Source organism: Bicyclus anynana, chromosome 3 (assembly GCF_947172395.1).
Source record: "Bicyclus anynana chromosome 3, ilBicAnyn1.1, whole genome shotgun sequence".
Classification (NCBI taxonomy): Eukaryota; Metazoa; Arthropoda; class Insecta; order Lepidoptera; family Nymphalidae; genus Bicyclus; species Bicyclus anynana.
The window spans coordinates 13,161,825-13,189,552 of NC_069085.1; the positions used below are offsets into that span (position 1 = coordinate 13,161,825).

At 35.0% G+C, this 27,728-nt stretch overlaps 2 protein-coding genes across 4 annotated transcripts in view; both read left to right on the forward strand.

Annotated features, from left to right (window-relative positions):
• Nucleotides 1–20,037, forward strand: part of LOC112058262 (muscle, skeletal receptor tyrosine protein kinase) — a 50,558-nt gene extending 30,521 nt beyond the window's left edge. For 2 of the 3 annotated variants that reach the window (XM_024098970.2, XM_052891078.1), the window contains 7 exons: nt 9,878–9,956; nt 10,193–10,333; nt 11,440–11,531; nt 14,277–14,480; nt 15,902–16,118; nt 16,531–16,689; nt 16,770–20,037. In XM_024098970.2, coding sequence (XP_023954738.1) covers nt 9,878–9,956; nt 10,193–10,333; nt 11,440–11,531; nt 14,277–14,480; nt 15,902–16,118; nt 16,531–16,689; nt 16,770–17,542 — 1,665 coding nt within the window. In that variant the 3' untranslated portion in view covers nt 17,543–20,037. The remainder of the gene's footprint in view (nt 1–9,877; nt 9,957–10,192; nt 10,334–11,439; nt 11,532–14,276; nt 14,481–15,901; nt 16,119–16,530; nt 16,690–16,769) is intronic. The other variant, XM_024098972.2, reaches the window with a different exon arrangement.
• Nucleotides 20,038–21,982: 1,945 nt separating this feature from the next.
• LOC112058263 (dedicator of cytokinesis protein 9) overlaps nt 21,983–27,728 on the forward strand; it is a 74,755-nt gene continuing 69,009 nt past the window's right edge. Inside the window, exons 1-4 of the mRNA XM_024098973.2 lie at nt 21,983–22,199; nt 23,872–23,991; nt 25,037–25,209; nt 26,985–27,279. Coding sequence (XP_023954741.1) covers nt 22,152–22,199; nt 23,872–23,991; nt 25,037–25,209; nt 26,985–27,279 — 636 coding nt within the window. The 5' untranslated portion in view covers nt 21,983–22,151. The remainder of the gene's footprint in view (nt 22,200–23,871; nt 23,992–25,036; nt 25,210–26,984; nt 27,280–27,728) is intronic.

Consider the following 27,728-nt stretch of genomic DNA (forward strand, 5'->3'; position numbering starts at 1 on the left):
CTATATTTTTTATAACAATAAGTATATTACATACATAAGAATATATTATAGGTAGGGACCTACTCATAAAAACCCAAGTGTGTTCGAGAAAATTATAAAAGATGAGGTTAAGAGAAATTCCGTTATTACAATCTTATAAGAGGTCAACAATGCTATCATCAAAATGATATTTTCCTTCTCGGAATTTTAATATTTATAATATTGTAGTAAGTAATGGCGCCAACACTGTGTCCTGACTCCTGACCCATCGAGCGATTGATGGTCTCGCTGGAAATAAAAGAAAGAGAAAAGAAAAGAAAGAATACATTAAGATAATTATTAATTTTAAATGCTAGAGAGAACTTTATAAGCTACTCGTACCGCCAGATGCTAACGGGGCATCTAAAAGTCAGGCGAAGAAGCTGCAATAGACGAGGGTGGTTGTTAGTACATGGCATTCAGAACGATGAGTTGTTTTCGTTAGGATTAATTCTACAGTGTAAATTATCCACTGTAAATATTTTTTTAAGTGAGTCTTTAATTCTTTTTATTTTTGTTTAAGTCTTGAGAAATTTAGCTTACTGCTTGACTGATGAATGATGACTGAAGCAACTACTGCTGCGTCAAAAGCAATCATTGTTGGAGTTCCACTGCTCAGTCAATTATTATCCATGGATATACAAGTCTTGAAAAGCTTAGCCTAGATTCTGTTTGGCAGATGACTGCAACAACCAATAATCCGTTAAAAGTAATCATTGTTGCAGTTCGAGTTTTATCATAATCGTGGCTTCTCTTTTAATTCTGTGATACTGCTGAGCAACAGGGGCCTCATACTCATAAGTGCGGACGATCCGAAACGAAGGCAGATATCATATCCACTGGGCTATCACGGCTCTTAATAAATATATGTAGGTACTAAATATATAGCTATATATTCACAATATATTCCAATAGAGTGTACCTGTGCTCTGTACATTGCAATCACGTGTATAAATAACGTAGTAACCAACGTATATTTTATTTTCTTCGAGTCTATCTTTGATCAAGACTGCAGGAATTTAATATCAACACTATGTTATTTATTACAATTAACGTGTTGCAATGCACGTGCACCTATAATTTGTAGTATTGTTAGGGCTCTGTAATAATGCCTTCGGGGTAACTTGTTACACAGTATTTCTATGGCAATCAATCAAAGCAATCACGTGCAATTGACTGGCTCTTTGTTGTATGAAATCATTATTTAATCAATAAAGGTATTACAACAACTGTATGCTCAATAATTAATTTGATCTATACTATAATGTCCTATAAAAATATTGTAACGATGAAAAAATAAACGAGCCATATTGAAGTCGTTAGTGTTAGAACATCGAATTTTCTCACGAACAACGAATATTTTCATGACTTAAAATAGCCTTTTATAAACATAGATTTCTTGTCGTGAATTCGATCTTCATATAACTGTAGATGTTATCGAAAAGTGATGTGTTTTAAGTATTTACTTAAATATAATATGAGTAATATAATACTTAACCAATTCATTGGTTAATTAACATTAACGGATGTCGTTCAATAGTGTCATTTCCGAAGCATTAAATTATTTTAAAGATGTACTTAAGATTTGGTATCTAATAAAGTTATTATACTAACAAGAAATAAAGTCGTGTTAACAATTTCCGACATGTTAAGATGACTATCACATTCCTTGTACCTATCATCCGTATGGGCATCGAAACACGTAGTTTGTGTAGGTGTTTTTTCTTGCTTATTGATTACAAGCAATAACAACTGATGTTTTCATTTCAATCTCTGTCCATTTTATCCATAACAATATATTAATATTACGAAAGCATCTATATCTACAGATAAAGTGTCTAAATCTACGATGCAAGATAGAAATGATGCTATCCAAGATGATGATAATAATGGAAACGAATAATAAAATAAAATAAAAAAACATTTTATATAAAGGATCAGTGTCAACTCATCAACTCATTTTAACCAAGAGAGCGAGCATACCTACTATTTTTGTAAAGTTAAAATACCTGTCACTTTTTTGTTTAGACACTAAAAAGAACTACAAAATTAACGATCTTTTGAAGGTACTTTTACTAGGTCGAATATTTCGTAGGTGCATATACTCGTAGTAGTGCAAACCCACTCTAGATAATTGCAAAATTTACAATTTCCACTTCTCAGTTCAAATGGAGTTCATAATAGGATATTAAGCCATTGATCCCTCGTTCAAAATGCATAGACTCTGTGCACTCACTATGTTTCCGCATCGATCACATTTCACTTTGCCCACAATGAAACATCGTTAACAACTGGCTCCGTTAGATGAATGCTCGATGATTGTGCAACGGTTTGTAATATTAGAATATGGATGATATTACAAGTCTTGTAAATATTTGATCTCTGTTTCGGAATTTTAGACTAAGCCCAATAATGGTTTTAGTAGACTCTAAATAATAGGGGATATATCAGGGACAAAGTCACTTACATTATCAAATATCGTTTTCAGTTCGAAGGCTTTGATTTTCTGAAAACAATTAGGTTAGCGAACAGCTCAGCATGTGTCTGTGGTATTGACTGTCACATAACTAAAATATAATCAATGCAAATATAAGGTTGTTTATTTTTTACACTTTGACGCCATAATGCAAAATTTAACAGTAGGGGTGTATAGTCCATATGTATAGCTGTATGAATGGTATTCCAAACCCTGCAACCCGCTTCGGTCCTCTTAGTAGGGGTCGACCAACACTGCGTTTTCCGGTGCGGGGTCGCCATTCCAGCACTTTGGGAACCAACGTCCATCGGCTCTTAGAACTATGTGCCCTTCTTATTGCCACTTCAGCTTCGCGACTCGTTGAGCTATGTCAGTGACTTTGGTTCTTCTGCGGATCTCCTCATTTCTGATTCGATCACGCAGAGAAATTCGCTCGCTCGCTCGTAGCTCGCTCCATCGCCCGCTGAGTGACTTTGAGCCTATGTCCATGCAAGAGGCCTATGTCCATCAGCAGTGGACGTTCATTGGCTGTTAATGATGATGATGATGATGATGATAGCTATGATGATGATAGCTATGATGATGATCTACATGTACCTACATAGGATACGATTAATCAATATACATATCTCAATGATAGTATAATAAATATCGCAATGTCAGCAGTGCTCGCACTTGTAAATTCATGACCTTAATATCATTACAAATTAAAAATTAAGTATAAAGCCATCCAATGTGAGCGAGTCCATCCAAAACGAGAAAATAATTAAGATATAAATGAGATCATACAACGTTCATGAAAAGCATTGATTGTGTAATTCGATTACGTACGGATTAAAGTGACGACTGACGAAGCCGCGCGATCCTTGTACATTGCAACTTTTTAATTAGCATCAACTTTGAAAGCCACCCGCGAGTAAAATATCTTTTAAAATTTTTGCGTATTCTATAAAAATAATCTTTAAAATAAAAACTATGAATTTTAGACATGCCTAAGTCGCTATGCTATACCAACAGCTTCGAAGCCCACCCGTTGGACCATTGAGTATTTTCGTACCCAATAATCCAGTGTCCTAAATCAGTATTTGTTTCTAGTTTTAATTTGATCATATTTTGAAAAAAATATGACAAATATTCTTTAAAAAAATATTAATCTGGGGGCATGCCCCTGCCATCGAGCAAAAAAAAGCAGCACTTCCATACTTTTCTCAAAGCATTTCAAGCCATTTTCGATACTAACTTCCTTGTGGATGAAACCAGAAGCATGAAGTTTGAGTGCCGAAGCAATGCATTTTTGGCTAGGCAAGCGCTCCTATTGAATACTAGCGGACGCCCGCGACTTCGTCCGCGTGGAATTCAGTTTTTCACAAATCCCGCGTGAACCGTGGATTGTTTCGGGATGAAAAGTAGTACCTATGTGTTCATCCACGATAAAAACTATTTTCTTTCCAAATTTCAGCCAAAACGCTTCAGTAGCCGCAGCGCAAAGGAGGAACAAACATAAACACTTACACACAAACTTTCACCTTTATAATATTAGTGTGATAAATGCTATTGTTACTTCTTATTATAGCATCTGATAGATTATTGAGATCAACATAACATATCCTCCTATATCTGAAGGAAAGGAACGGTTTGCTATAGTAAACACGTGTCACGTTCTTTCTTTCTTGTCTCTTCTTCTTCACGTGTCACGAAAGAAGAAGAAGACGTCACGTCACGTGTCACGTTGTATTGAACTTCAAACCAACGGCAATATTGTTACGATATCAAATTATAACTTAACTTTCATCGCTAAATTCAAATAGGATACTACGAGTAGGTTATGTATTGAAAATATGATGTGAGAATAAACACGAGCATGGCAACGGAGGGCAGACGAAATTATTACTCATGTGTTAAGAGAATATTATAAAGGATAGGATAGGTATATCGCCCATTTCAATATTAATTAATTATGAACAAGAATAATATAAAAGATTTAAAAATAATCGTTTGATAAAATTCAATTGATACCTACGGTTATGTAAAATGTTACTTTGTTTACTCGTTTACCTCATACTCGTAGTGTGGAGTATTGTTTGATAGGCCTTTAAAATATATGAGGAGTCTGCCAACACTATTTTTTAACCCCCGACGCAAAAAGAGGGGTGTTAAGTATAAGTTTGACGTGTATGCCTGTCTGTCAGTCTGTCTGTGGCACCATAGATAGCTCCTGAACGGATGAAGCGATTTCAGTTTAGTTTAATTTTTATCAAAAACTTATGGTCCAGTGTTCTTAGATATATTTGATGAAAATCGGTTAAGCCGTAGGTATATAAGTGTGAAAGAATAACCGAATGTCTGCAAATATACTCGAGTGGGGTCTCAAATGAAAGCGTACTGAAAGAGAATATTGACGACTTGATCGTGAGTGTAATTAATAATTTCATGACATTCGGGGGTTTTTCAAAATTTTCCATTTAGGAATCCATTTGTGATTTTTTGTTTACTTTTTATATACCTTTCTAATGTATACCAAAATAAAAATAAAATTGTGTTAGGGATTGAAAGTCATAAAAAGAAAATGGCATTCAATAACTTGAAAAAAAATCATCAACGTCGGAATTTAAGAATTTACGAGTAGATACGATTCTTGGGCAATACATAAACATAATGTAATACGCGATGTTGCGTTTCATTGTTTGCTTTCTTGAGTTAATGCTGGAGCAGATGATGTTGTGGCTTACACCATCAGATAAATTATTGCTGCATTAGTTTTTATGTTTAATACAGTAATAACTCAGAGACAAGCGCGTGTAACCGTACAAAAGTGTAGGCGTTACAAAATATCATAATGTTTTTATAAAATCGTCTTTCACAATATAACTACGCTCAACTTTGGATCTCTTTAAATTGAGGACTATAAAATATCGATAACTCATTTATGTATATGATATTATTGATTTATCGTAACCCCAGGCAGCCGCGGAGTGGCCACGAACAACGATAAGGTGTCCAAAATAACTGCATCGTACATCTCAACCGTTCCAGACGATGTTACGATTGAACCGTTTAAACGTACCTACCTACATGTTATTCTGATAGGGTATATAATTTACCGGGTTGATAGCAACCACAGAATCCTGTGGTAGCACAGATATCTTAAGAAGTCTTTGTATATAAAGGCACCGAGAAAGTAAATTAAAGGTCTAATTGAAAAGAGGTCTCAAAAGCATTTTCCATTATTCAATGCCAAACATATAGTTTGGCATTGAAGATTAAGGGTACTTATCAAGTTATCAATCTCAAACAAATCCATAACCCTCTTGAAACTATTAAATCAAAATCAAAATCAAAAATCATTTATTTCAAGTAGGCTCAGTTTACAAGCACTTTTGACACGTCAGTTGACTATTTGTAAAGATTCTACCACCGGTTCGGAAGGCAGGTTCTGCTGAGAAGATACCGGCAAGAAACTCAACAGTTGCTCTTTTGAAAAAGTCATACAGTATTATAATTTACAATTGATAACAATTACAATTTCTTATAGTTTTATTTCCTGTGTGAAGGTGGAAGCTGATCCAATGGCCTCCAAGCGCTTTTATCTTTAAGGAACTCATCAATGTTGTAGTAACCTCGACTAAGTAAATGTTTTTTAACACATTGCTTAAAGCTATGCATTGGCAGGTCCATCACAGTCTTGGGGATCTTGTTATAGAAGAGTACACCCAAACCTACAAAATATTTTTTTACTCTTTGGAGACGATATGCAGAAATAACTAACTTATGCCCGTGTCTAGTAAGACGTGGGTTTAAATCTCCTTTTCGTTTGTACAAATTAATATTTTGTCTTACATAGACTATACTGTTATATATATATTGACAGGCTACTGTTAGTATACCTATTTCTTTAAACTTTTGACGAAGGGACTCGCGTGATTTTAATTGATATATTGCTCGAATTGCTCTTTTTTGAAGTACAAATATACTCTCAACTCTTGAGAACCTTGGCTCTGCTGTGTCTGCTATTAATAAAGATCTAAATGCAATTTCAGTATGGAGCAAACAGTATGGGCTTAAGGTTAACCCTATTAAATCAAAAACAATTATTATTGGCAGTCCTAGTCTAATCTCAAGAGTTGTTTGGGGCGACGTACCACCTATTATTTACAACGGTGTCATGATACCGTATTGTGATTCGGTTAAAAACCTTGGAGTTGTTATGGACAAGGAATTATCGTGGTGCATGCATATCAAGGAGTTGAGTAGGAGGACGTTTGCGACGTTGAGTTCGTTACGACGCCTACGTTCTCTTCTTCCAATTCCTACCAAAGTTATGTTAGCAAATTCTCTCCTACTCTCTGTTCTCGATTATGCGGACGCAAGCTATCCCAGTTTGACTGAGGACTATCTTAATAAACTTGAGCGACTTCAAAATGTTGCAATTCGGTTTATATTTAGCCTTCGCAAATATGACCATATATCTGAATTTCGTCAGAAACTCAAGTGGCTTCCTATTCGCCGTCGCCGGGATCTGCATGTACTTTCTCTTCTGTACTGTGTGCTCTTTAATCCAAAATATCCTCCTTATCTTAAGGAGAAATTCACATTTCTGGGAGTGCAATCAGAGCTAAGAACATGTCGTGCTCTTACTCTGTGTATGCCTTTCCATAGGAGTAAATTTTATAAGTGTTCATTTGTTGTTCGTGCTATTAAGCTATGGAATGCACTCCCAGTCGACATTCGGAAATCCAAATCCCTTGATATGTTTAAAAAATCCGTTAAGACATATTATCTTAGTCACTAGTTACATATTTTATTTTATTAGAATATTTATCATACGACATAATGATATATTTATATATTAGTTTATTTTATGATATTTATAATTATTATATAATTTGTGTATTATGGTTTATGTATTAGTGTTTAGTTATTTGTATGTATGTATATGTACAATATTATTACGTACACACCACCTACAGTTGTCCTAATAAGTTCCTAAGCCTAAGGTTGCCTGGAAGAGATCGCTACTAAGCGATAAGGCCGCCTTTTGTATTCTACTTTTTCTTGTGTTTCTGTTTTGCTTGTTTTCTTTTATTTTTGTGGTGTACAAATAAAGTGTATTAAATAAAATAAAATAAATAAATATAGATTGTATATCGGCAGCCTTGCCCCACAATAAAATTCCGTAAGTCATTACGCTGTGAAAGTACGCAAAATAAACTAGCCTAGCTGTATCAACATCAGTGAACTGTCTTATTTTTCTCACTGCAAATGCCGCTGAGCTGAGTTTACCAGACAGTTTTTCTATATGAGCACCCCACTGAAGTTTACAATCCAAGGTCACTCCCAGGAAAACTGTGGAACTCTCCATTTCCAGTGTTTCACCATCGATCATTGTAGACTTTTCTAATTTTATTACATTTGGCACTGAAAACTCAATACATTTAGTTTTCTTGGCATTTAAAAGTAGATTATTTGCAGTGAACCAATGCGACACATGCGACATGGCACGGTTTACGTCGTCAGAGTTATCTTTATTTCTGTCCGTCTTAAAAATTAAGGATGTGTCATCAGCAAACAGTACAATCTCACATATGCCGCTGACATGGAATGGTAAATCGTTTATGTACACTAGGAATAAAAAAGGACCCAGAATTGAACCCTGTGGGACGCCCATTTTGGTAGTGGAACCGTGCGACTTTATATCATTTATGCATACCCTTTGTGTTCTATCACTGAGATAAGAGGCAATGAGATCAAGCGCAACACTTTTGATGCCATAGTGGCTTAACTTGAGTAAAAGAGTGTTATGGTCAACACAATCGAACGCCTTGGACAGATCACAGAACACACCAATAGCATTCTTAGAACTTTCCCATGCTTCATAAATATGTTTTAAAAGTTTAGCCCCTGCATCAGTAGTATTGCGACCTTTTGTAAAACCATACTGTTCAGGATGAAACAAGTTATTTAAATTAAAATGACATAAAAGTTGATTTAATATGATTTTTTCAAAGACCTTGCTAAGTGTTGGCAATATTGTAATCGGTCTATAATTATTAAGATCTGATTTGTCTCCTGATTTAAAAAGTGGTATCAATTTGCCATGCTTCATTAGGTTCGGAAAAATACCTAAGTCCACACATTCATTAAAAATAATGGCTAAGTGGGGAGCAATGACATCAATTATATTAGATATTACTTTCACTGACATGCCCCACAGATCTCCAGTTCTTTTTAATTTTAACAAATTGAAAGATTTTTTAATGTCAGATACAGTGATATGGTGAAATTCAAAAAGATCGTTGCACTCTTTAACATTGCCTCTTAATAGTCTCTGAGCTTCCGTAGCAGACGAATCCAGTGAATCTGTTAACAAGATAGGAACATTCTGGAAAAAATCTTCAAAGGCATTAACAACCTCGTTATCAGTGTTTACCTTTTTGTCATTGACAATTAATTCAAAACTCGTATCACGCGGTTTGATTTTTCCTGATTCTCTATTAATTATATTCCAGGTGGTTTGTATCTTGTTCTCAGACTCAATTATTTTCTGTTTGATGTGTAACGATTTCGCAAGAATACAAACACGTTTGAAAATTTTTGAGTATCTTTTTACATAATCTAAATAAGTTCGCGTTTGAGTATATTGTTTTTTTTCGTACAACTCGTACAATTTATCTCTACTTTTATAGATACCTACAGTAGCCCATTCGCTAAACTTTAATTTTTGGCTAGCATTAATGCGTTTGAAGTTAAAAATTTTACTAAACTCTCTGTCTATTGTCTTGAAAAGTGTACCAAAGAGTATTATAAGTACTATTACCCGTACAGGATAATAAAAGTTTTCTAAATTTTTCATTTAGAAAACTTTTAGTAGGCTCAAGGATCAATTCCTAAGGGCATCGATAAGGTATTATTATTGGTACATATAAACAATGACAGTCCTTCGAAGTTTCTTTCAATGTAGGTAAAATCCCATGGAATGTTTGTGCCACTTGCATACGCGTGGTATTAAATATGTATGAAAGAACATTTTAATTAGTAGTGGGAATCTTAGTTCGCTACGTATGACGAATAGTTATTTGTTGCGTTCGAGGCTCACGTTAACTAGGACTTTTGTACCTTGCAATCGGTTTATTCTACCACATACTTACCTACCTAGGTATTAAGCCACCGGGGAGATATGATAACACAATACTGAAGCAGATAATAACAATGTCCTCTTGACTTTTCGATCATGGCAGCTAATCTAATCCTGGAGGCAATCTGTTTGGCACATTTTAGTGAACAGTTGTGCTGGGGCACTCTTTTTCCCTTCACTCTCATGTAGTTCATTGGAACCACGAGAGAACGTACTATAAGGTAAATAACTCAAGACTGTTTTTTTTCTAGCCATTGCGAGAAAGAACAATGAAGTTAGCAAGAGTCGCAAGAGAAGAAGCAAGGCCGAAGTCATCACAAAATAATACTAGTAAGTAATACTTGGAAAGTAACCTTAGGCATACTTGGTATATTTTCTTAGATCGACAAGTTTTAATTATTGATCGAAGTTTCTAAGTAAATTAAAAAGGACCTTATGTTTGACGATCTTGAATGAATTGATCCCGTAAAAATCTCATTTTTTATTACCCGCTGAATGCCTATGACCTACAACTTTTTTATTAGGTATTTTTAAAAATTATCTAAATAACGCTTGTTTTCTTTCAGTAACTTTTATCCACGGGACTTGCGAAAAGTCATCGTGTGGGCAAGAGGCCGCCTGTGTCCTACATAACACCACAGTATACTACTGTGTCTGCACCACCAATGGATTACCTGCTGTTGATGGCGCATGTCCTAGAAGTACAGGTAAAACATACATCATCATCATCATTATTATCAGCCGATAGGCGTCCACTGCTTGGGGTCGCTATTCTAGCACTTTGGGACCCCAACGTCCGCTTCGAACTATGTGGCCGGCCCATTGCCACTTTAGCTTCGCGATTCGCTGAGCTATGTCAGTGACTTTGGTTCGTCTGCGGATCTCCTCATTCCTGATTCGATCATACGAAGAGAAACTCCAAGCATAGCTCGCTCCATCGCCTGCTGAGTGACTTTGAGCCTTCTATTATGGTCCATAGTTAGCGACCAAGTCTCGGATCTGTAGGTCATCACTGGCAACATGCACTGTTCGAAGACTTTTGTCTGCAGGCACTGGGGAATTTTGGACGAAAAAATATATACTCTTTTTCAATTATTATAATACTCTTAGCATACTAATAGAAATGCTTACGGTTTACCTCTAGTTGTATATATTAAATCTTAGTCATAGAAAGTTTTCTTTAAATCTACAGTATTTTTAAGGTGATGATTAAGCAAATTAATTTATTTTTAATTTGCTTAATCACCACCATTTTCGATTCGAGACTTACCAACTTATCGTTGCTATAAAATAATGTATTTAATATTTATTTCTAATCTATATTTTTTTTGGTCGGGTAGAGATTAACGGAAATGTAGTTTAAAATTGTCCATGTATGTATAAAAATAAATTGGAAGGTTTCAATCGATTGAAATATTTTTTTATCTGTTTGCTAACCACACTGGTTGTTCAACAATAAAAATAGAACAGAAAATAAATTTATATAGTTATAATTTTGAGGGAACGTTTTACTTTGTTGTACTTTCATGTACAAAGCCCACAAGTCAGCTCATCAAAAATTTGTACTGTCCGTTTGAAATTTTTGTCTATTCCTCATAATCTCTAAAACGATTGGACTAATTTTGACAAGACATTCACTAGCCAAAATATCTGTTGCTGTATAAAAGTAGCCCAGGCTACTTCTAGCTTAGGCTTTTATTATTCCGATATTCGATCAGAAGTGGGATCTACGCATTTAAAACCGCGAGGTATAGCAATTAATAATAATTACAAGTTTTTTGTTCGTATTAACCCTTTACACCGTTTGTTACAGTACCACTAATGCCTAAGGCTATCCACAATGTGATCCCGCCGCGGCAGTCCAACGCCACGGAGCCTCGCTATACGTCCTCCTCGCCCCCGCCGGTGAGCATCCGTCATCATAAACACATCACCCTTTATCTCACCTTATCTCATTTTATCTCACTTTTTATTAGCAGCCTGCTAAGATTATTTAGGCTTACAATGTTTTAAACATTGTAAATATTGTAAGTTTTTGTTTCAAACCGCTTTGTTATCGTCATGTGAAGCTTTTGACGATAACAAAGCGTATTGATGATATTACTATGCGCTTAAACCTTACCTAATTATTACGATAATAGCAGCCCCTCGCAGTTTTTTTTTTGGCTGGTGGGAGGCTTTGGCCGTGGCTAGTTACCACCCTACCGACAAAGACGTCACCGACCGCCAAGCGATTTAGCGTTCCGGTATGATGTCGTATAGAAACCGAAAGGGGTGTGGATTTTCATCCTCGTCCTAACGAGTTGCCTGCTTCCATCTTAGATTGCATCATCACTTATCATCAGGTGAGATTGTAGTCAAGGGCTAACTTGTAAAGAATTAAAAAAATGCTTCACCCGCAAAGTTCCCGTTTCTGTGTGAATTCGGAGTCATTTCTGAATTCACACAGAAACTACGAGCTACGTCTTTACCAAGTAACATAGGCTACATTTATTTTTATCCCACAGGAACGGGAACTACAAGGGTGATGCCGCGAGGCGTCTTCTAGACTATCAATAAAAAAACTTTCTATGTTTCTTACTTTTTAAAGTAGGTAAAATAATAGTAAAAAGTTGTAAGTTTTATAATATAAGAATCCTTTTGAATGTTAAAAGCCTTTTGTTAGACGTCAAAGGACAGAATTTCATGCGTAAAACTGTAATTCGATTAACTTTATCAACGAAAGTATTGATTTTGGAACCTGAACGGCCGGGATGGAATAACGAAATCAGTGTTTTTCCATCAACGCTGATAAATATTCATGATAGTTCATTCCAGATAGATAACGTTATTTTCTGCCGCCCCGAAGTTTTTTATAATATGATTTAGCTTTGAAAAGAACAATCACTATAAGCAATTTTTTTCCGACATCTTTCGTTAGTCTAGCGTGGGTTGTATTAGAAAGTTTTGAATGAGAAATTATTTTAGTAATTTGTATTGTAACTTTGATTAATTATTATACTTTTAGATACATTTCTAATGACAAATATTGGCGGGTCTATCAGCAGGTTAAGTAGTCTGCAATCTATGGGGGTAGATTTTAATGTGCGGCTTTGGTCCAAAACTTTCGTCTTACAGAAATAAAAAGAATTAGTCTTGAAAGCTTAACGAACTTTTTAAAAAAGAGGTATAATGTTAAGCCCGCCATTTGCCGCCAACCCACATTGCAACAGCGTGGTTGGTCTACGTTTCACGTCCTCTAATATGTGTTTATATTTTATTTACTCTTATAATGAGAGAGGGTTCTTTGAAATAATTTGATAATGATGTACTACCTAAAATATTAAAAGTTGCAATTTTATTTACTGAAAAATGTAATCTTCTTCTTCTATACATATAATAAATCTGTAGAGAGTTAAATTCTGTACATGAAATATATTTCCAAAATAACTATCAACGGGTGATTAGTGATCGATACTGATGGCAAAAATGCAATCAGTATAATTGTTGTCTGTCTGTCTGTATGTTCGTTATAGAAACAAAAACTACTCGACGGTTTTTAACGAAATTTGATAAAATTATTCGACACATTCCTGGGCAGGTTATAGTACCTATACTTTTCATCAAGCTACGATCAAAAGGAGCAGAGCAGTGAAGGGAAAATGGAAGAAGTTACTCCATTTTTACAGCGATACTGCTGTAAGGGCTGGGTTAAAGAGTTCTAAGGGCGTTCGAAGTCGCGGGTGTCCGCTATTTAGGTAATGATTGTGAACTAGAGTATCGAATTTCAGAAGTCATTATGGGCGGATAAAATTGATCACCCCACTGGCGACGTAAATCCGCCACTGTGACAAAGAATACCTATGGAGTATATTAATTATGCATGCTGTGTTAACTTGTACGGACATAATATTCTATCATTAAGTCAGATTAATTACCCTATAGACTACGTTAGTCATTATATGCAACGTTGTTTTCATAATAAAGTAGCGGACTCGACAAGCGTCTTGTCCGGAAAGTTTACTTGATGGTATTGGGTGTGTAGCCATGTGGCACGTCGATTCTCTTTCTACGATCACAAACGCTTCATACCGATCAATATAGCTTGATTGTCATTATTTATTGAGAGCACCGTGGTAAACTTTTTCTCCCCTTTCCTATAGGTATGAGGGAGTTCTGGGTCTGTAGCCATGTGGCAAGTCTATTCTCATTCTAAGATCGCAAACGCTTCGAAAATTAGAAAATGTATGAGAATGACATTTGTCATTGACATGTCACGAGATCAAGTTGTCGATCGGATCTGTCATTTCCGTACATTTTATTACTTTTCGAAGCGTTTGTCGAAAGAGAATCGCAAATCGAAAGCTCCTGTAGATGGCCGTTAACATATGATTTTGAAAATGATAAAGTATACAAAAGCTAATTTGTTTTATACCTACTAATCTATCTACTAGTATTTTAAAGGTGAAGAGTTTGTTTGTTTGATTGAACGTGGTAATCTCAGGAACTACTGGGCCGATTTTAAAAATTCTTTCTGTTTTAGATAGCCTATTTATTGAGGAAGGCTATATGCTTCATATTATTCCCGTATTCCTACGGGAAAGGGAACCACGCAAGTGAGTAAATGAGCTTGTAAATAAATAAAATATGATTGTTTTTATGAATTTCTAGATACCGAAAACGAGCAGCGAAATGTTCACGGAACCGACGGCGGGCAGTGAAACAGTGATATCCGGCTCCAACCCTTACTCGACGGCGAGCGTGCCGCTGCTCATAGGCATGGTGACGGGCTGCGCAGTGTTGCTGCTGCTAGTCGCACTCGTGTTGATCTACCTCAGAAAACGTATTTGTAACGTCGATAGAAAAGTCAAGCCGGTAAGACATAATATACCTACACATTGTTTAATAGCATGTTGCAAAACAAAAGTAAAGCATAAGCCCCATCAATTCGAAGTTAAAGCCCTCGTTTGGTTGCAGATATATTGTCTGGTGCCTCTAAATTTAAAATTAACCGCTTTAGATAAAGTTCCAGAGGTCTCCACCTTGGCATTATGTCCGGTTTTCGAACTACCTATTTTTTTTGCAAACCATCTCAATTCATATTAATAAAAATATAAATATCATTTAAAAGAACATTTTTCTCTCTTGCATGTTGATAACATGACATGACATGACCATTTTCTCCAGCTATAAAATATAAAGGGTGGTCTTACTAATACCTACTATGATATCATACACCTAGGCTATATACTCGTAAGGCGCTCTATAAGGTCTGGACCTTAATTTTTTTATAAAAGTAAAGTCCTACCATAGGTAACTACATATGGCGTTTGGACAATGCTTTCTTTAGGAGGTAACGGTATATGAGAAATCATGTTGCCTTGACCTTTAGTTTAATTTTCATCAACGGTAATTTTTGATTACTTATCAATGGGGATGATGACTAGGTTTGAATATAATATATTGATTATTATGAGAAATTGGGTAAATATTAATCGAGGAATACATAAAAAATTAAGTTTGTCTGGATGTTTGTTAAATAAATAAGATTTTAAAATTTGAAAATCAATTATAAATCTTTTATATAAATTTCAAGAAGTATTTTTTGTTTGAAGTTTAAATGCCCATACAAATCTAACGAGTTCACGAAGCGACGACGTCATTCTTGAGTGTCATTTAGTGTGGAGCATTTTATTAACCGACTTCAAAAAGGAGGAGGTTCTCAATTCGGTCGGTATTTTTTTTTTTTATGTATGTACACCGATTACTCAAAGACGCCTGGACCGATTTCAAAAATTCTTTTTTTGTTTGGAACGGTGCTTAGCCGGTGTTGTCTTAATTTAAGCCATTTCTGACAGGACCACATGAAACAACACTGCAAAATCTACAGCTATAAGATGGCTTGAATTAATACATCACCGGCTTAGCACCGCCTTCATACTGATCAGCAGGTAGAACATATTATGATGTTATTTTTCACTTTTTAGTTTAGTGGGTACGTTTTTACGTTTAGAAGTCGATGGTATTTTTTTATTAAAATTTTTATTATAGCGATCCGTGGCACACCGCAAAATTGATCCTTTAAATGCCGTAAAGTAATAACCGCAGATACCCTGTTACCTCTACAAAATTCCCTTTCTATTAGCGTATATACTCTTAAGTTATAGTAATAAATTTAAAAAACTTTGATCATCCCTATTGTAGGAGCACGAACTGAAAAAATTGTCAGTTTTATATAATTCCACGAATGTCTGTCCATATCAGGCTCTTAGACCATTAGTACGTTATGTTTGTAGCGTGTACGGCCAGGAGAACCTCTGCTAGCTGAACGGTATATAACGAACCCGCAGTACGGGGTCTGCGGCGCGGGCACGTTGACTCCGATGGTGGTGCCGGGGACTCCAGCGCCGATGCCGGCGAAGGCCCACGAGCCCGAAGTCACGCTTCTGGAGAGGAGCGCCCTCACATTCTTGGAGGAGGTTGGGGAAGGCTGCTTTGGAAAGGTTTACAAAGGTAATATTACAATTTTCATTGACATTAAAGCTTAAGTACTTGTGCTTTTCTAGTCCTGTCGAGAGGTATACGAAAAAATTCTTAGCATAATCTTATCAATCGTCTTTAGGGTTGGACGATTTTATTTTTCAAATATCGCCAATATTCCCGTATATCTATATAACTAATCTCCGTGATAAGTTAACTTAACTTATCACGGAGATTAGTCGGAAACGACTGTTATAGGAATAGTCCAGTGAGCGGGATAGAACCCCGACCTCTCAGAGATAAGTCCGCCTCGTTACGGATGAGCTCGGACGTATATATGAATAATTATGGTATTCGATGGACTTTTTAAAGGTTTCCATAAAGTTCAAATCCTTTCTTACCATGTACGCCAATATCTAAGTTGTTGCAAACAATTACTTTTCAGGTGTTCTCAGGGGAAGGGGCGCGGAAGAAGTTGTTGCTATCAAAGTGCTAAAAGAAATAGCAGGCCGCAGTGCTGAACAAGACTTTATGAGAGAAGTTAACATCATGTCAGCATTTCGACATCCCAACATCTTATCACTTATTGGAGTTGTTTATAAAGGTAACACTTAACCTAAACAACTTTAGACATTTGCATTTATGTAAGCATTTGTATTTGTTAAATATTTTCTGTCATTGCAGATGATACTAATGTGAGTCCATGGATGGTCTTCGAATACATGAAATGGGGAGACTTAGCAGGTGTCCTGCGAGGTTCACGTGGAGGAAGTCGAGAGCAACCGACACTCGATGAGTCAGCTTTATTGCACGTGGCACTTCAAGTGGCACGGGGCATGCAGTATCTGGCTTCCAGACGTTTTGTACACAGAGACCTCGCTGCAAGAAACTGTCTAGTCGGAGCCAATTTGGCAGTGAAAATTGCGGACTTTGGAATGTCTCGAGACGTTTACACTTGTGATTACTACAAGATGGGCGGTGAACGACCTATGCCGGTTCGTTGGATGCCCCCCGAAAGCATCGTGTACGCTCGATTCACCCACGAATCAGATGTTTGGTCATACGGAGTAGTCCTTTGGGAAATATACAGCAGGGGAAAACAACCGTTCTATGGCTGTAACAATTATGGAGCTACCAAAAAAATCTTGCGGGGAATTTTATTAGTTCCCCCCGAAGACTGTCCACGATTCGCATGCGAACTGATGCGTGCATGTTGGGCGATAGATCCCAGAGACAGGATAGGATTTGATGAATTATGTAGTAAATTAGAGACTGCACAGGCGGAGGGAGGTTCCGGGGCGCAGATAAGGTTACCGCGACCACCGGCCACGCCTTTAGATTCAGCTGGCTATTTGGTTCCAAACACGCCACCGGGAGTTGATTATTTGAAACCCCTGCCTGACCAAGATCCGGAATCTGATTTCAGCGATGATGATGACGACGAAGAGTACACCTGACGTCTCGTCCAAGTGCCATCTTCGCAATACGTGCCGCGCACTTCGCCCGTAGCTGCTGCTAGCTCGACTGCCCTGACATTCCCACCGTGGATGAATACTGAACGGTTTGAGTGTTGAAATTGTCGCAGAATGGTTCAGAAATTATAAAAAGAATGTATGAGTAATGTAGACATAATACTCAACTACTTAGTGTGATATTTTTGTTGTAACAAGACGTGCATAATATTTATGAGTGTGTAGAGTAGCTAATATTCTTTATGTGTACTGGTTATGACCAATATACCTATTAGATATACATTTAAACAATATTGTGCCATTTATATAAACCAAATATACATGTGATAAATCATAATATAGCTAATATAATGCGTTTGTATATATGATCGGTATAAATAAACAAAAGACTAATTAAATAACTGCCTCCCAAGGTGTACCTAATTATAATATGTTTTTAATATATTTTAATAATAAAACAAACCTACATGTGAATGCAAACGTTTTTAAAATTAATAACGATGTAGAAAAGTCTCGTTAGGATTTGTTTGTATATATCTATATTTAGAATTTTCGTGTAGGTATCTACAATGTAAAGGGTTCCACAGTGGAAGTTCTTACGACATAAAAATTCTAATACATAATTATTATGAAACTTACATATTTTTGTCTAAGAAAATTATCTTCAGTGTTTAAATATAGGTGTTGTATACCTCACTTACGAACTATTTATGTTTTAATTGTATAAAGTACTGTAAAATAAGTATGTAGTGTGAAAGATTTTATATTATAGGAAAATTTATCAAACTTTGGTACCTAGTGTGAACATCGAGTTTTTTACACCTGTCTTTTAATACATTTTTGTAGTACTACCTTGTAAGTCTTACCATGTAACGCTACATTAGGCTGGATGAAATGGTATCGTAGCACGTGACGTATAGATATTCATAGACATATCTTTGATTATATATATGTATATATAATCAAAGGGACATATGCACTAGCGTTCGAATCCGGTCCGGGGCATGCCACCTCCAACTTTTCAGTTGTGTGCATTTTAAGAAATTAAATATGACGTGCGTGCGTGACAGCGTGGTGGACTAAGGCCTCTCATCCTGAGAGGAGAATCTTGCTCAACAGTGAGCCGAATATGGGTTGTTAATGATGATCAGATGTAAATGATAGTGACCACCGACCGTGACCAACGGTTTACCATGCTCTCCGAGGCAGGAGGCGGGTCACACACAACTCCGGGCATACAATTTTTACTGAACAGAAAAGAAAGAAAAACTCAGTATCTCGTGCAATATAGCCATAAGAAATGTTTTTATAATATTCATCAAATCAGTTTTTATTAGTAGGTAGACGCTTTATAGATACATGAGTATAATATATTTTGTCAAACGAATCAATGGCCAAGGCAAAAAACTGCGCACGCCACTGCAAAGATGTATTTTTTTTATTGAGAAAGAATACAATAAGGAACTTTTTAAGCTAACATATCCTAATATCCTCAGAATACAGAAAAACACCAGAAGGGGTGATAGCGCAAAGAAGTGAATCCATTTAAACTACACATTTTACGATTTACTCACTCTGTGTTTGTCGTGTTGATTGACGTGCTATACAGGTGACAAATTTAATTAAATTAAGCCGTCTTGTGCTATTCCTTCGTGTAAAAATGCCGTTGGTAAAAAAAAAGAAACTGGATAGGATCACATTTCACGTGTAAGTAGCACAAATAAATATTCTTATGATATAATAATGAATAATTTAAAATTATTATTGTAAATATGTATTTCTTTAGTTTGTTAGTTGATAAGTTTTATAATAACCGTCATATTATATTTATTATTTATTTATCCTTGTCTTAAATTTTTCAAAGTTCATTTTCTTGCTAACTCTTAGCAATCACTAGAAAACCGGTCCCACTGTTTTTTTTATTTACCATACAAGTTAACATTTAATGTGATGAACTGTACACTTATTGTTTTGATTTTAACATTATAAATTTTTACCACAAAATAGGGAAAAATTTAACAGCCTCATGTACTAGCAACATTACGCGAGTGAGAAGTGCGACGAGTACTGGCTGTTGTGTACAATTTTTGGACACACTGCGCGCTATATAATGACATCTAAACGTGGCTTCTGGTGTTTTTCTGTATTCTGAGCTAATATCTATTTAAATAAAATGTATGAAACTATCAATTAAAATAATAATTATATGAATTGAAAATTATGAAATGTTGATAAGAAATTTTGTGCTTCAAACGAAATGGTAACTACATAATATTTTACTCGTAGCTAATTCAACATAATTATTAATTTTTGATTTATATTGATAGTCACTGATTAGGACAAAGCTTATATATCTACCTACTTAAATAAATGGTAATTTTTTTTATAAAACATTTATAGAATACTTATTATTAAAATCCAACAGACTCCGTTTTTGAAGACAAACAAGATTAAAATGTATTAAATTTGTTATCAAAGTGCATTTTGTTTTATTTACCAGAACACTCAACCAAATTGAATTTACTGCCTAACAGTACCTACAGTCAAACTAGTAGATACACTTAATATTATAAAGAGGATCTTTGAATCCTTTTGAATCTACTGAACCGTGAGTGTATAAGCTATAGAGTCAATGATAATGTTAGTATAAAATATCGTTGTATAGCATTAATCACAAATAACATCGTATTCTCAAGAGAACAGGAACTACGCGAGTGGAACCACAGATCACTATAGACTAGAAAAGTGGAACCGCGTGGCGTCAGCTGGCATATATTATAAGTAGATTTAAGATGGCCGGACACTTAATTTAGAATTATGTAAAAATACGCTATGCTTTTTTAATTACTTAATATTTTATTTCCATTTAATATTTACATAATTCAATTCGTTAATGATTCAAATTTCAAATACAATCATAGAGTAGTATATGAATACAATACAACATCCACAGATTAATAGGACAATATCTTAATAAATAGTGTATTATCTATAACAACCGCAGATAAAAAAAAATACAAAAAATCATCTGTGGTTCCAATTTACCGTAGACAGAGAAAGTAATAGACGTATTGTTAACTTTGCAGAGAAACGAAAAGCGATTCGATATTCGGTGTAGGTGTTCTACCTAAAGCGTGACAGAAATGTATTGCTAAAAAATTATTAGTTTAGTGTAATTAGTTTGCATAGAGTACCAGGGGTGTAGCTACCGCCGTATCAGCCGTATACATTATACGGGGTTCTCGGACTACAGGGGCCCCTTACGCGTGAATGCAAAATTAGTAAAATGTAGGTAAGCCACAATCTCTTTTTTGCCTGGTGAAGTGTGTGCCCAAAAGTTGGAAACATCCCACTTATAGGTGATTCTACGAGAGCTTTCCTTTCTTGTAAACAAAGGGGTCATTTACGACATTTCAGTTTTGGGATCAAAATTTTCACTGTTTTATAAAACAAGTCACTCACATAGACCTTATTTGTTATAGTATACCATTTGAACTTTATAATATACACAATAGTAACTCAATTTAAGCCGTTAAATAATAGTAGAAACAAGATAAGTAGTAGTAGAAACAAGATTGTAAAATAAAAACACAGACAAATAATCAAAGTTCATTAGTGCTTGAACTGAAAAGTGAACCATAGAGTGAACAATATAACCAGTAAAATATAACCAGTAAAATTACCTACTTATGTTAAAAGATTTTTGATTGACTTTATAATTAATCTTATTTATTTACATCTTTGTTTTTTACGTATTTATTAGTTATGGTAGGTATAGTATAGTATAGTTATTATTGATACACCACAAGGATATAAACACTCACAAATAAGGTGGCTATTTATTAAAAAAATATTTTTAAAATTAGTTCAGTAGATCCCAATATTACCCCCTACAACCTCACAAACTTTACCTCTATTTAATATTAACATAGAATTTATTCATTCAATCGTCATTCACAACTGATAGATCAGTGTTTCACATCACTATAGGTACAGTGACAAATATCGAACGCCATTATTGTTATGCACTTTGGAAAGTTCATTTGAAACCGAGTTTACGTACGTAAATACTCATACGTTAAGCCACTGTCATATTTTTTTTGGGCGAGCATTTTCGTTTTTTTAAGCGAAATCTTTACCCTTCCTTTGGGCCCCCCCAACTAATTTTGATACCGGCCCCCTATGGCTTTTGTGTATCTCTGTCTTTTAATTCTTTAGCCGTTTGAGGTCTTGAATATTGAACCAATAATAAACACCGATTAATATAATCGATTATGGTACATCACTAATAATTATTTTAATCTATAATTCTCATATTTATTCTGTTTCAATCTCTTTACTCTATGTTTTTCCAAGTTAGGATTGACAGGTCACACTAGCTGCATTATGTCAAATCTTTCTAGTCTATACCTATAGTGATCTGTGGTCAAATCTGTCAAGTCAAATCGTTATTCGTTTTCGTAGGTTCGGTTTTCGGTGTTTTATGTTTTAGACACATTAAATCTAAATAAAAATATGAAAATAATTTTGCAATATTAGCTACGATTTTTAAAGATATTCATTCACGAAGATGGCGCATTGTGCATAATTCAGAATGCCTCCAGTGATTTCTAGGACTAAGAAGAATGGCGCTGAGTACGAGGTAAATATTTGTGCTAAAAACAGCAAGATTATGGATTTCAAAGCTTTCTATTTACAATGAAAAGTTGCCGTTAAGTACACATTCATTCTTGACCCTTTCGACTGTGAGTGAGTGAGTGACACTCACGATAATATAATATTTACAGAGTGTTAGAGGTTTTGTACTAAACAGTGAAACACATTCTCCATAATGTAAAACTCTTACAGTATTATGTTTGTATTACACGAGAACATTAAAAATTATTTGATATAAGTAAATATTTAAAATGTACTTATTTATCATGAACTTTTATTTAGTAGCCAAACAAGAATAATAAATTATTACCATCACAAACCACATCACACGAAAATATGCTATTGAATAATAAAGTGCACCATTTAGTATTTACTCTTAAATATTCCTCTCTATATTTGCTAGCTAGCGGATTAGCGGACGCTCGCGACTTTGTCCTCCCTCAGACCTCAATAAGCTAACTCTCTTACCAAATCTGTTCTTAGCGGACATTTACTCCCTATAATCTACCTCCCTGCCAAATTTCTTGATGATAAAACCTTTTATTTTTATATATTTACCAACTTTGGTTAATTTTGTTCATCCTATGGGACTGTAAATTTAGTAGGGAATATCTAAAACCCAATTAATTACATGCAAAAAAGTACACCTCTTGAAATATCTGATTAGAAATATATTGGTGAAATCCTTATCTGTATTGTTTGAAGTCAGTAGCTTGCCCCTCATTCATGCAAAATGCACTGCCTACCCTGGCAATTCAATAAGAACATTGTATTTAATAAAGAATTTTCTATTTTGTACCATTGGTATTTTGGTTAAAAACCTTGTGCATAATACTGGATCAAATTAATCTTACTGTAGCATTACTTTCATTAGACATATAAAAGTATTTTGTAAATTGTACAATGTACATAGGTATCATATTATATCTGTGGCTAACCAGTCATGAAATTAACTAAACACTAATACCTATAATACTGTTTACATAACATATCCATTGTGTGCTCTTTCAAAAACAAAGTAAGACACAATATTATTCTACTGAAACCCTGTTTATACTTGATGCCTTAAATAAAATAGTAATTTAATTTAGTATGGACTATCAGATGTACAAAATTCATTTTCTGTATGTCTGTATTTGCAATACTTTAAAAGAAAAACTTTGTCCTCAGTGTTGCACATGTATCTTAATATATGAATTTGTAAGGTTCGTTCATCACAAAACCTCGAAAACCGCTTGATACAAAGATGAAATTTGGCAGAGAGGTAGATACTAACTATAGAGTTAGTAGGTATCAGCTAAGAACAGATTTTGCAATAGGGCCGGATTAAAAAGGTTAAGGGGAAAACAGAAAAAATGTTATCAAATATTGAATGACAATCTTGTCAGATATTTAATGACTGAACTATAAAGAAAATGTGCTGTGTGTGTGGCTATTTTCCTTACAACCCTGCTGTTTCTATTTATAATGAAAAAAAAAACTGGCATTTATGCTGTGTCTATGGAAATATTGGGGAAAATGTAGCCTATTTGTGCCTTAATTCATCAAAATCTTTTCAGCGGATCTGGAATAACCTAACCAGAATTTGTTTTATTTAAAAAATTAAAGTTACAATTAGAAAAAGTTTTTAAATTACTAAGATTAATATTTTATTTCAGAATGTACTCAGCAACAAAAGCAATGTGCTTGATTTTGAAAAATATATTCAAGAGAACAAAACATTGCTACTTAATGATCCACTAAGAGATATTTTATTGTATCCTTCTGATGATGTGTCGGTAAGTAGTCAGTTTATATCTGAGAAATTAGGTCAAAAAATCATCTATATAAACATGACCAGCAGATGACCTGTGTTTTCACCCATATAGTTCCTGTAGGAATATGGGGATCAATTATAGCCTATTACATTAAAAACATGGCTTTCTATTGGTAAAATAATTTTCAAAATTTGTTTAGTTGATTCAGAGATTATCTGCTACAAACTGTTAAACTTTATGTCTTTATAATATTATAGTATAGATGATACTCGTTATGTTGCTATTTATTGGACAGGTAAATCCCTAGCGGTTATATTCCAATGACCTATTTGAACAAAAGCATAAAAGCAGGATATGAGTGCTTAGTCATGAATAGGAAATTTCTAAAGAGTACTGTTCCAACTTCCAACTGACACACTTCTATAAAGTATTGTTTAGTCTATTTGCCACAAGACAGTCATAGTTGTTATGTCTAAAAGTTATCTTTATTTATTCCATTAATTTAGTTGTCAAAGTATAATTTGCAAAAATAATATTATTACTTGAGTTATTTAAAAGGAAATAACATAATCTTTTTAATATACAATGGTTTCACTGTCTGTCCCAGTCACAGTCACATTAACATCTGATAGTGGTATAGAAATATTATTAATACCCTAAGCCTCCCCAATGCCTTTTCACTTTACTTTAAGCAAAATAAACTCAATTAAAATTAAGATGTGTTTACACAGATCCACATCGTACGTATCGGAAGCATTGCATCAAACAGATTGTAGTATTCTTTGTATAGAGAGTCATACAAGTACATCTGCATATCCACATCATACTGATGACTTCAAACGGATTTTCCGTTTGATGCGATGCGGATATGTGGACGCCTACGTTTTGTAGAGGCATTACAGACTTGACATTTTCCAAATTGCTAAAAATCTTAGACTTGAAATAAACTTAGATTTGTGTTGATTACTTCAGTAAACATTTTTGATTGAGTCAGTTTCATCTCATTAGAATTTTAAATAGATGTGTATATCTAAGTATTAGTCACTGAGTGACAATCTCTGTACAGAGTGTAGTGCTGCCTCGCCGGTGGAGGACAGTCACCACAGCAGTTCCTGATGTTCGGACTGCGGCAGCCTGCTCTCTACTCACGAGGCAGGCCCTATTGAGTTACGCTTCTAGTTGGAATCTTGTTCACTATAAGTACAGCAGCTATTCTGGCTCTTATCTAAACTTGCCTAGGTAAGTGTTTTCCTCATTTACATAGAATACTATAAGTGACGTAATGTATTTATTATAATTATTATTACTACATACTGTGATAAGTAAATGACACCATTCTGGCAGGCACTATTCTCATCACCTTACAAAGGTTTGTCGATGAATATAGTATATGAATGTCCTATTGGTGTTTCTAAGTCTTACTATATTTGAAATTTATAATAATATTACTTTTGCATTCAATCAATCTGTTACAGCTACAGTGTAAAAATATAATGACGTCGTATTGATGCATTGATAATTATTATTAATTATGTAAGGGCGTGTCCAAACACGCGGCAATCGCGAGATTCAGCCCTGCTGCGCGACTAGTATAGACATCCCCGAAACATTCACGCACGGTGACCGTCCCACAGCGCGACAGTCGCGCCCGGCGTGCCGCTAACGATTGCAGCGCTATGTTTGGACACGCCTTATGAATGTCAATTCAATGTTATTTATTTGTTTATTTTTAATGGTTTTCTGTTCTATTGATAGGGAAGAATATTTTATGTTTTACCTTGTTAATTTTTTTATACTTCTACAATTAACATATACATGTTGTTTGCTTCATCAAAATTCATTTAGTTAAGAAATAATAATAATAATAAATAAAAATAGAAAACAACACCTACACATTAAATATTTTTTCACGAAATACAATTTATTAATTAAATGATGACCTTTACAAAATTTATAAATCATTTTGCAAAGGTCAAAATGATATATGAATAACGCATTTACGAGTACCTAATGTGTTTGAACGATACTAATAACTCAGAACTACATTCGCTAAATAATGATTACCATATTTTTCATGGTCACAAGCAGTGGTTGTATTTTCAAAGGTTACGTTCATTATCTCTTATCTGAATCACTTCCTTTTTACTGCAATAGAACAAAAAATTTACACTCAACATAGTAAACAAATTATAATAGCTAATGAAATTGCTAGGTATAAAGTCTCTATCGTAAAAACAGTAAATAATGGGAAAACACAAGTCAGAGAAAACTGAAGACAGTAATATAGTGTTTGATACACCAGTCTTAATAGATAGCCTCAATAGCTCAACGCTAAGAGCGGTCGGACTCATCACCGAGGGGTGGTGGTTCGATCCCCGCACTGTTGGTCTATTGTCGTACCCACTCCTAATACAGTCTTTCCCGACTAGTTGGAGGGAAATGGGAATATTGGTCATATTAAAAAGATATGGCAAATATTCTTTCTTATAAAGAAAAAAAAATAGTTATTAATAGATGATGTTAATAATGATGTCTTAGTAGGTACTATTTGTTATTTTTTTTTTACTTGAAATGCGTTTGTGCTTCCCCACACAAAATGGGGCAGCTAAAAGCTGCACTATTTATGGATGAAAGTTGAAAATAAACCTACCTGTTTATATCTGAAAACCTCAATTGCGTCCAAAACGATCATCCTAATTGACATAATTAGGTCTATCGATAACTATAAAGCAGCTTCGTAATGCACGAATGACTATGAGTAATGGCAGTGGTGTGCATAAGTTTGTCGATCAGGGCATGCACTAGTAAGAAACATTAACCAAACTGGGAAAATCTTCATTTAATAAGCATTATGAAAACAACTCTTATGCAGTACTTTAATGCATGTATGAAGTGCACGCCACTGAGTACCTAATGATAATTTAGACTAAACAGAAAGACATATCTCCCCCATTTTTGTCTACTTTGTAATAGTCCACTAAATGCGAAATTTATTGTTATATTTGTCCCTACAGAGCAATAAACAGCAAGCTACCCGAAGAAGTTTTCGACATTGACGCCGAAACTGAAAACGAAAATGACGCTCAAGCGAAGGTGGACGTTGGTACCAAAGAGGGTCACTTGCTCAAAGGACCCGAAATCGGCTCAGATAGAATATTTGGCAATCTTGCATCAAAATCATTTAAGAAACGCTACTGCTCAATGGTTAGAGAGGCGGATGGCGCCTATATACTCGAAGTATATAAAGACGAAAAGAAAACTGACACGAAGCTCACGATTGTTATGGACTTTTGTTCGGATGTTGTGAAGGTAATTTGTGACTGGCTGGCTCGAATCGTAATAATACTCATTGTTTACTTAATATCGTTCGCGTACGCTTACTCATTTACGTGTTAGCCACAAGACCTTCCATTTTTAAATAGACATGATTTTCAACTGTATCTTTGGTCTAGCGGCAATCTTATTTTTTATGCTTTACATGTTAGCCCTTGACTACAATCTCACCTGATGGTAAGTGATGATGCAATCTGAGATGAAGGTGGGCTAACTTGTTAGGAGGAGGATCAAATCTACACCCCTTTCGGTTTCTACACGACATCGTACCGGAGCGTTAAATCGCTTGGCGGTATGTCTTTGCCGGTAACTAGCCACGGCTGAAGCCTCCCACCAGCCAGACCTGGACCATTTAAGAAAACCTTAACCTCCCCAACCTGGGATCGAACCCAGAACCTTAGTCTTGTAAATCTACTGCGCTTAAT